Source organism: Engraulis encrasicolus, chromosome 18 (assembly GCF_034702125.1).
Source record: "Engraulis encrasicolus isolate BLACKSEA-1 chromosome 18, IST_EnEncr_1.0, whole genome shotgun sequence".
NCBI lineage: Eukaryota > Metazoa > Chordata > Actinopteri > Clupeiformes > Engraulidae > Engraulis > Engraulis encrasicolus.
In genome coordinates this window covers 2599413-2609435 of record NC_085874.1, presented here as the reverse complement: position 1 = coordinate 2609435, position 10023 = coordinate 2599413, and the positions used below count along the sequence as shown (strand labels likewise).

The 10023-nt window shown below is 43.4% G+C and overlaps 1 protein-coding gene across 1 annotated transcript; it reads right to left on the bottom strand.

Moving 5' to 3' along the window:
- Nucleotides 1-8839: 8839 nt before the first annotated feature.
- Nucleotides 8840-9685, bottom strand: LOC134468737 (uncharacterized). The gene is made up of 3 exons (XM_063222612.1): nt 9557-9685; nt 9172-9454; nt 8840-9079 (listed from the first exon to the last, which is right to left on the bottom strand). Exons 1-3 carry the CDS (start codon nt 9667-9669, stop codon nt 8840-8842), a joined length of 636 nt encoding a protein of 211 aa, XP_063078682.1. The 5' UTR covers nt 9670-9685.
- Nucleotides 9686-10023: the final 338 nt, after the last annotated feature.

The window sequence follows — 10023 nt, the reverse complement described above, 5'->3', positions numbered from 1 at the left end:
CGACCTTGGGTTTCTTGAAAGGTGCTATATAAAACCAAGTTATTATTATTATTATTATTACATCAGTCGATGTGCACCACCACCGCACTACCAGACAACAACCATCCAATACCACCTTCTGCCAAATGCAGATCTGAGACTGTCTACCTTGTACCCTTGACCTCTGCAGTGCCTGGGATAGGCCTCCGCTACACTCATAGACATCAGTGGAAGAGCACCACCATCACCAGCCACTGAAATGTCTTCGAATGTGGGACCACCTCAACGACCCTCAGGTGCATTCACACATGGATATGTGACCTTGTTATGTGGATTGAGAGTGGCCTAACTGGTCCAATTTCCAGATTCAAATACTTAACATCTGATTCCCGCATCATAACATGAACTCGGGAAATCTGACAGAAGAACAGACAGTCTGCTGAGGCCAAGAAGTCATCCAGTTGCCTCCAACTACACCCTTTCTAATATGCTTGCCTGACTCTCCCTGCCTTCTCCCGCTCCGTGGCGCGTCTGATAGAGGCCTCTTCAGCATCTGGGGTGTGATTTCACTTGAGTCGTTTCAACCTGAAAAGTGTGAGAAGGAGGCCAAGTCCAGGTGGATGCTGACTGCACTGCATGGCACAGCATACAAGGACTCAGTGTTCAGGCCCAGACGGAGATATTGGGTTGCAGACGAGGGGGAAAGCCCCCCCTTACGGTGTCCGGACCAGTTCCTGCAATCAGTGCCAGAAATTACACATCCAGAGTCCAGAGTGTCTTTTTTCACATTTTTCTTCTTACTTATGCATTAGGAAACACACTATCCTTCTCTCTTGGTGCTGTTACCTGAGGAGGATCTTCCTCCCATTTTCAGGATACTGACGTTGGATGAAGTTGGATGCTGAACTGTTGCTGTGGTGACACTTTCTGTGCAAAATCTTGCAGGAAGGGGCCGGCCATGGGCCAATCTTCTCTCTGGTGAGAGACAATTTCACGCCTAACCCGTAGACTGACCAAAGAGGGGAAACTAAACTACTGTGTTGTAATATTTTACTTGTACAGACAGAGAGATAATGCAAATGAAGAAAGGACTGGTGTCTGTTAATAATAATAATAATAACAATAATAATAATAATAACTTGGTTTTATTTAGCGCCTTTCAAGGAACCCAAGGTCGCTTAATATTATTGTTACAATATCTATTTGCTCCTACCAAATGCCAAAAGGTCAGAGGACACAGTAATGAATGTGAAACTGAACAAGGGGAAGTCAGTCAATTCTTCACAGAACATACATTTGACCTTCTGTTGTTTACCATACAGGATCCAGCCAAGACAACATGGCTCAGGTATGGGGTCATAGTCAAGGCACCTCAGCCATGGGGGAGGACGGAGGAGAGCTTCATCATGTCCTCTTTAGTGACCAAAACAACCAGTTATGCAACTGCCTTCCTGGCTATTTCCAAGGACCTCTTTGAGTTCTGATCATGTGCATTTGGAAATCAGCATTCAAAAACAGGGTGCCTTGGAATTTGAAACCCCAGGGAATTTTAGAGTTTGAGAGGGGCCTTTGTCAAACATAAAATACACATGCATGCCTGTACATAGATAGGCAACCACAAACACTGTCATCAACACACACACACACACACACACACACACACACACACACACACACACACACACACACACACACACACACACACACACACACACACACACACACACACACACACACACACACACAGGGGCGCCGCCAGGAATTTTGGGCCCTATGAAAGATTCTAATTTTGGGCCCCCCCCCCCCCCCCCCCTTTTTTTTTTTTTTTTTTAAATTATTACTATTGTTATTCGGGGGAGCGGAGGGGGGCATGAAGGGCATGAATCCAACACATAGATTTATATAGGCCTAATTTGAATTGTTAAGAATCTTCAGAGGGGGCAAATAATCATTCTGAAAGACATAAAGCATTATGGTCGGAAAAGCTGAGGCTTTTGTTTTTCCATATTCAAATAAGACAGATTTCCCAATATCATTTCCATGAATTCTTAATTAAAATAGCGCAGATAGCTACTCAACATAGAGACAATTTTCCTTTCTTTGCGCCTACACAGTAAGAAATGCAGTGTTAATTCAACACTCAGAGAGTCAATTTAACACACTCTAGTGTGTTTTTTCTCCCAGAGTACTCTGTAAGTGTTGAATTAACACTAGGTTTTTACTGTGTACCCCGTGTGGTTAGCCGCCTGGGTAGCCTAGGACGCAATTCCATAGGGTTACAGAGCTTATTGGTAGTCCGCGTCAGTCTGGTATTAGACATAGGCTGTGCCGTGTGCGCAGATTATCCAAAATGATTTGGTGACTGACGTCAATAGCCTATCTAACCTGCAGCTGTCTCGTCAAATCGCTGTTCATTTTCTGCATCCAAGTTTTCCGTCGGACTGAAACTGAACGTGACTAACAGGTTGTGGTGCGCTGTCCATCAGCACCACGCTGACATTAGTCTAATTTAGACGTCCGATAAGCATTTAGCCTATTTCGTGCCAAGGGTAAAACTCTTTGTAACTTCATGAGAAGAAGAAAATCTCTTGCCCTAGCCATTAGGTTAGCCTACTCCGTGTTGTTACATTGTTGTAAAAATGATTGTAAAAAAATAGCCACCGCTTTTCAAAGGCACCGCTCTCCTGCGCAAACATGATAATTAAATGGCTGATGAGAGCATCCAAAACTTAGGCTACAAGTTGTTGTCAAATCAGCCTTCATTCCCCTCACTTAAGTTTCAACTGATGCTGTTGGGTGACCAGAGAGAACCAAAACTTTAGCCTACTGATGAGAGGGTCAAAACCGAACACAAACAAAAGCAGGTCAACGAGTGCTGTGTTCCCCCCTTGCGCTGTTGGTCCACACCGCGCTGACAGTGGCAGTTGATAGACGTGCAACATTCATCACGAAACGCGGATATAATCTACAAATTTGATATGGACAAAACAACAACCCCTCCATCATGAGTGTTGTGCCATTGCTATGCAGGATAATGGCCGAACCATTTAGTTATATAAAAAAACATTATTTTGGCACTTAATACCCACGAAGCAAGCGATTCTGTCAGCCCTGCAATCGCTTCAGCAGTAGGCTATGGTAGTCAGGAAAGTAGGCTATTATGTTTGGAGGCTATAGTTTATCACTTTTGCCGTTTGCTCGCGGTGACAATAAAGGTGGATTGTTTAAATAGGAGCCATGCTAACGTGCTCTCTTGGAAGTTTATCCAAGGTTTCCGTTTGTTAGTTAGGCCTATCATTTGATTGCGTTTGCAAACGCAATGTCATTGAGTGAGCATACCTTTCTTGGAGAAAAATTGAGTGACCAGTTGCCTGCTTCTGACCCTCTCTTCTTTCTGCCGTCTTTTCTTGCCAACCTGACTACATTACACTTGTCACCACCACTCACCATCATGTGGTTAAGACATAGATTGTAGCCTACTGTAGGCCTATATTACTAACATTCTAAACATTATATGGGTTAAGACCTCAAGTCGCTCTGTACTCCTGCTGCCAGCATTTCGGACGCTGTGCGATTCAACGCCTCGCGCGCCGCCAGATTGGACCGCACCATTTCGCAAGAGCTAAGGGGGGGGGAGGGTCCTAAAGAACTGACGAAAACGTTATGGAAATCGATAGTTGTGAGTTTAATGGGCCTACGTTCATTTCCAATTACCATTTCATTGGAAATAGACATTTTTTTTAAAAGGCAAGAATATTAGTTCAAATATTTTATTAATTGCCATCCGCGGACGGGCCGTTACGTTGGTCTGGGCCGTTATAATCAGTACCACTTTTCCCCGCCTGTCGACGCCCCTGCACACACACACACACACACACAGAGAGAGACTCTGTCTCTCTCTCTCTCTCACTCACACACACACACACAGACTCTGTCTCTCTCTCTCTCTCTCTCTCACACACACACACACACACACACACACACACACACACACACACACACACACACACACACACACACACAGAGCCAAATACAGTTTATCCCCTCACACAGTTCTCTAGTTCCCCTTCCCTGGATTGCCGGGCTCATATATAAAGTAAACAGTGAATCTGTGTTGTGAAAGTAAGATGGGAATCCAAAAGAGATTTCCTTGTTACCCGTCATATTTCCTTGCAGCAGAGAAGACGTTTGAGGTCTTCCCATCCCAGACTTAACACTTGTAATTCCAAACACTTCGCGGATGTTTTCATTCAAAGCAACTTACCCATTTATTTAGGTACCGAGCACAGTCGATGGAGTAAGGTGGGGTCATATCCCTTACGAAAATGGACCATGGTTTATTATGGTATTACTATGATTATCATGGTTCTGCCATGGTATGTCATGGTTACTCTAAGTACTCTGGACCTACCATAATTGTACTATGGCTTACTATGGTATTACTGTGATTTTTATGTATGTTCTACCATGGTATTTCATGATTACTCTACCCTTACGAAAATTGAACACGGTTTTAATGCAGTAACCATGGTTTTACTACCACATTTCATGGTGATTCCAAGTACTATCAACCAACCATAGTTCTAGTACAGTAACTGTCATATTAGTAACCCTTACAAAGATTAACCATGGTTGTACTATGAAAACTAATCATGGTTTTACCATAGATTTACCAGGGATTATAGTTAACCATGTTTTTTAGTGTAACCATGACAACCATGGGTTGTGACTTATGGTTTAACTTATGGTATAACCATAGTATACTCTTTACTATAAACCATGGTTCCCCCCAAACCATGTTTAATTTTAACCATGGCCTTTTTTAAAACCATGGTTTTAAAAAGCATGGTAGGGGGAAGGGGTGCATGGTTAAACCATAGTCACGAACCATGGTTTTCTTGGTTACCCAAGAAAACACGAAAACCCTGAATAATAACTACATGTGAGTAGCTGTGTGGTGTAATGGCTAGGGAGTTGGACTCTAGATCACAGGATTGCAGGTTCGAAATCCTGCCCTCATCATTCCTTAGACCTCCATACATGGCTGAAGTGCCCTTGAGCAAGGCACCTAACATTGATCCAGGGACTGTAACCAATAGCCTGTAAGTCGCTTCGGATAAAAAAAGCGTCAGCTCACTGTAATGTAATGAATAACTATTAACCATGGTTAGTTGTCATAGTAAAACCATGGTTAATTTTTACATAGTTAAATGATGGTAAATCTATAGTTAAACCATGGTTACATCCATAGTTAAACCATGGGCAAATCATAGTCAAACCATGGTTGAATCATAGTTAAACCATGGGTTTACCGTGCTCAAAAAACCATGACTGAAAACCATGGTTCAGTTCTCATAGTAAAACCATGGTCCATTTTCATAGTAAAACCATGGTCCATTTTCGTAAGGGATGCCATGACTGAGGGCACTTCTGTCGTAGTTGTGGGTGCAGGATATCGTCCACATTCTTCCCATGGTCCTCCAATCCTAAAAACAGACTAATTGGCCACATCTACCCTGTTTAATCACTCAAGATCTCACAATTTCATCATTTTTTGTGTCCATCTTACAAGCACTTAAAGCTCAGCCTAACAGTGTCTGATACACATGTTTCAGCTCATTTTTGGGACGTTCTTTTTCCGTTTTCTTTTTTTTAATCCACTTTGACATGTTAAGTGAGGACCTCTGCTGCAAATGTCTGGGTACGGAACAAGAGCAAAACTACTTTTCTGACTAATTTTTTAATTACTTTCCTCTTTACTTTAACACAGTTCGAAAATGTAAACAACAATAATAACTTTTTTAAAAGACAGACAAAAACAAAGGCAAGGATATGCAACACATTTTCCTTGCTTTCTGTCCAGCTGGGCCAGAAATGTGTACTTCTTGTTGCTTCTGTGCACTTGATTAGTTTGTTATTTGCCTTTTGGCCTCAATTTTTCTCTCTTGTTTTTGCACTCTTTTTGGTACCTTTTCCAGCGTCTCATTCTATGACACTCTCTCTCTGGTCTCCTACCAGCTTCTATCTCTTACTTTTACACTCTCTCTCCCTTTCTCTCTTTCTCCCTTTTACTCTCTCTGTCTCTCTCTCTCTCTCTCTCTCCCTCATTCTCTCTCTCTCTTTCTCTCCCCTCTAGTTTCTCCATTCTCGCTCATTTCATTCAGCTTCTATCTCTTTTACACTCTCTCTTTCTTTCCCCTCTGGTTTCTCCTCTGGTTTCATTCTCGCTCTCGTGTGCCTGTGCATGTGATGAGGCAGCATGTGAGTGTAGTGTCAGTGTGAGTATTCGTCAGTATCTCCTGTGGAGCGGAGTGAACGGATCCATGTTGACGGACACGTGAAGCACTCAATGGATTCAAGATGACAGTCTAATGTGGCGGATTAACGGCCCCACCAAGACAGATGCTCTCCATCCTCTTCCATCCTTTTCCTTCTCCTCCTCCTCCTCCTCCTCCCCTTCTGGGATTTGACAGGACCAAACCGGACCAACCAACAATTTGGTTGGCAGTTGGTCAGCATGGATGCAGCGAATGAGACTATTGGAATTGACTGAAAGGACATTTACAGACAAACATGTGGAAATGAACATGGTGATGAGCACTAAGACATTACGTAAGCTCACAACAGAAACAAACAGATCAAACTCACATTTCAGAGAAACACAGTAAAAAAGACATTTATTAAACTTTCACCTACCTGACCTCCAGGAAAAAATGCACACCGACCAAAGACACCCTGGTACTGCCTGGATGAGTCAGGTTCTCCTAAAAGAGGGTGAGAAGGTGAGGAGGAATGGAATCTGTATTTTTCCCCTCCCAACAACTTCCTCTATTAAAGGGAAACCCTCAACCATTGGCGTGGCAGTTGGAGAACCTGTCAACAGCTGTTTTGTTAATGAAGTGTCCGTCTACATGGCTTGTCAACAGCCAGTCGGTCTCAATATCACACCATTTATTGAGCGTGGAGGGATTTCAGTGTAATCTGTATGCTTTTGATAAGTTTGTGGGAGTAGGTATCGTATTTGGGGGGGGAGTAAACTTCGTACGCAGTAGCAGGGTTAGATTACAATGTAGCCTAAAATATGTGTTGCGCACCCATGCAGGTTACACATAGTACATATGGCTTCAAAACAGAGTAGCCATGGCAACAGCATGGCAATGACTTCCTGTCCTCTAGTGACACCTTGACGTGGAACACGGCACCGTGGAAAGCCCTTGCACCTAACATCCCATCCAATCAAAACACAGCCCGTCTGAAAAAAAGCAAACAGAAAATAAATAAAACGACTGAAAATGAAGAAAATAGGTGCCCTTGTGGGGGAAACAGCCCTCCCTTTTTCAGGCACGTTTCTGCCAAGTGACGTTAAAGCCTCGGTTCGTCAATGGGGACATTGTTTATAGGGAACTGGTTGCTACAGAATCATCTCTTTGATTTCACCCCACCATGTCGTCTGTGGTAAAGCGCCAGCAAGAAATGGCTGACATCAGCATTTTTCTGTGCCACAAGGGCGGGCATGGTAATACTGACATCTGGCAGATGGACTTGGTTAGAGACCCTGTGAAACAAGTATGTCGTTTGTCCATTAAGAACATGAATAGGCTTCTAAATGAATAAACATACAGTAAACATAGCCTACACAAATTATGAAGTTCATGGTGTCATACAGAATGTGAATCACTGTCAGCAAGAGTGGCCAAATACAGCAGAGATTAACCCAAACTCTCTCAGACCTGTCAGTTATCACAAGCATAGTTCCATTACATTTAGCAGATAAATCTACCCAATGTTTACAGACTAAATGTTGTTTTGGTAGATGGTCTACCAACCCTCTAGCAATGTCTTGTTCAAGACTTAAACCAAGGATTAGGGTGCAAGGTACATTCTTCTTGCTGGGATGGTAATCAAACCAAAGACCAACTTGCTAGGCCCAAGTCCAGTACCTATTTTACTGAAATAAAGGGAGAGATTGAGATCTTGCCCAGACAACAAACACAACACCTGAGGGAAGCAAAATACTTGAGAAGTGGTAATCCACAGCATATACTATAGGGCCTTTCTGACACCCCCCACCTCTCATTCTCTCTCAATCTCTCTCTCTCTAAAGCTTCAGTGGTAAACCACACACCTAATTGATTGTGGTTGGTCAATGGACTCATAACCTAGCTCCGCTAACGGCTAGCAGACCAGTGCCATTAGCAGATATTCGTCACAGGGTAAAGATGCAAGGGTATTTATTTATTTCCGCCATTTGCGCACATTACACAACACTTTTCCATAGTGTTATGTCACAGAGGATACGCAGCAATGAGGCCCTCTTAGACGTGATGGTTTGTATACATTCTCTGTTTAGAGCTTATTTGTTTTTTAAAGGCAACGATTAGTCTCCTGAAGAACTGAGTGCATCGAAGGGAAATTTCTTATGAGCAATCAGCAAGGTGGTCCATCTGTGAGCCCTTGTATGCTCACTCCTGATTACAGGGTCAGTGTGTTTGTGTGGGTGTGTGTGTGTGTGTGTGTGTGTGTGTGTGTGTGTGCGTGCATGCGTGTGTCTTAAGTGTTCGGGGGTCCTGACTGACTTGAGTAATCAGGTGATGTTGGGGTTTCGGATCAGGCAGATCCTTTGTGCTACTGTTCTGTGCTGCACTTTGCACACATCTCTATCCCCCTTGCTTAAATAAACACTCTCTCTCACACACACACATGCACACACACACACACACACACACACACACACACACACACACACACACACACACACACACACACACACACACACACACACACACACACACACACACACAGGACTGGGTACCGTAATTCGGTTCCTTAATGGAAGTAGTATATTGAGTGTCCAGAAATGTTAGGAGGAGTGCAGTATTACAGTATATGGGCCCAGGTTGGCATGTTGGTGGATAACACCATTGATGCCAATTGCGGCGCACATAGTGATGTTGCCACCACGTTGCCCTGGTTCCTCAATGATGGCCCGTTGGCCGATGTAATTCCTGCCTCTCCTCCGATGTTTGGCCAAATTTAAGCCGGCCTCATCAATGAAAATTAATTTGTGCTCCTGGGCAGCCACCTCCATATCAAGGATTCTCTGAAACACACATGGTACACACAGTTAGTAAATTACTGGACTCACTGTGCCATTGTAGGCTCAATCAATCATTACATGTGTACAGCACTTACTTGCACATAGTTGTGTCTCAGTTCCTTCACCCTGTCAGAGTTGCGGGAGAAGGGAACTCTGTAGATTTGCTTCATCCGCAGTTGGTGTTTGCGCAGCACCCGGTCCACAGTAGAAATGCTCACACTTGGGACATTTTGAAAAACATAATTGTTTTCAATTATGTTCCTCCGCAGTTGCCGTAGAGTAATGGCATTATTTTGCAGCACCATGTTGACAATTTCTGTCTCCTGCTCAGGGGACAGAAGACGCTCCCGGCCACCTCCTACTGGCAATCTTTCAGTCCTGCAACACAGTCAAAATACAGTCAATACTGTACTTTTCAGCTGAATTCATTGATTACAGTATGGGTATGCCTATACTGACATCTCTTGTGAGATTTCTTACCTATTTTCCCTTTGGAAGGTTTGAACAATTCCTGCCACTGTGTACCTGTTCAAATTAGGTTGGACTCTGAGTCCAGCCTCTCTCATGGTTAGACATGGTTGGGTTGATAACATGATCAACTACTGTGGCTTTGATATCATCTGATATCATGCTTCTTGTTCGTCTTCTTCCTCGTCCTCTTCCTCCACCTCCTCCTCTCATTCTTACTCCTCTACCTCTGCCTCTACCTCCAACATTGGCATTCATTTTCCCAAGCAGGAGTTCACCTGTTGCCCTTTGTTATGTAGCTGTGGATTGATTGGTAATTGCAAACAGGTATGAAGAGAGTTTGCCCATGTGATGAGGAAGTGAACATAGTATGGCAGTTGATTGTAGTGTTGTGAATGACAGTGTGTTCCATGAGAAACCCAGTGTTTTTCTTTTTGAAAATTGTGTGTAATCCAGAGAATTGTGTGTAGTGGTGTGAA

Coding starts and splice junctions, on each gene's coding strand:
- LOC134468737 (XM_063222612.1), bottom strand. CDS start 9,669: ATGTTATCAACCCAACCATGTCTAACCATGAGAGAGGCTGGACTCAGA. Junction 9,455..9,556: donor ACCTTCCAAAGGGAAAATAG/GTAAGAAATCTC, acceptor ACTGTGTTGCAG/GACTGAAAGATTGCCAGTAG. Junction 9,080..9,171: donor TGAGACACAACTATGTGCAA/GTAAGTGCTGTA, acceptor TGTGTGTTTCAG/AGAATCCTTGATATGGAGGT.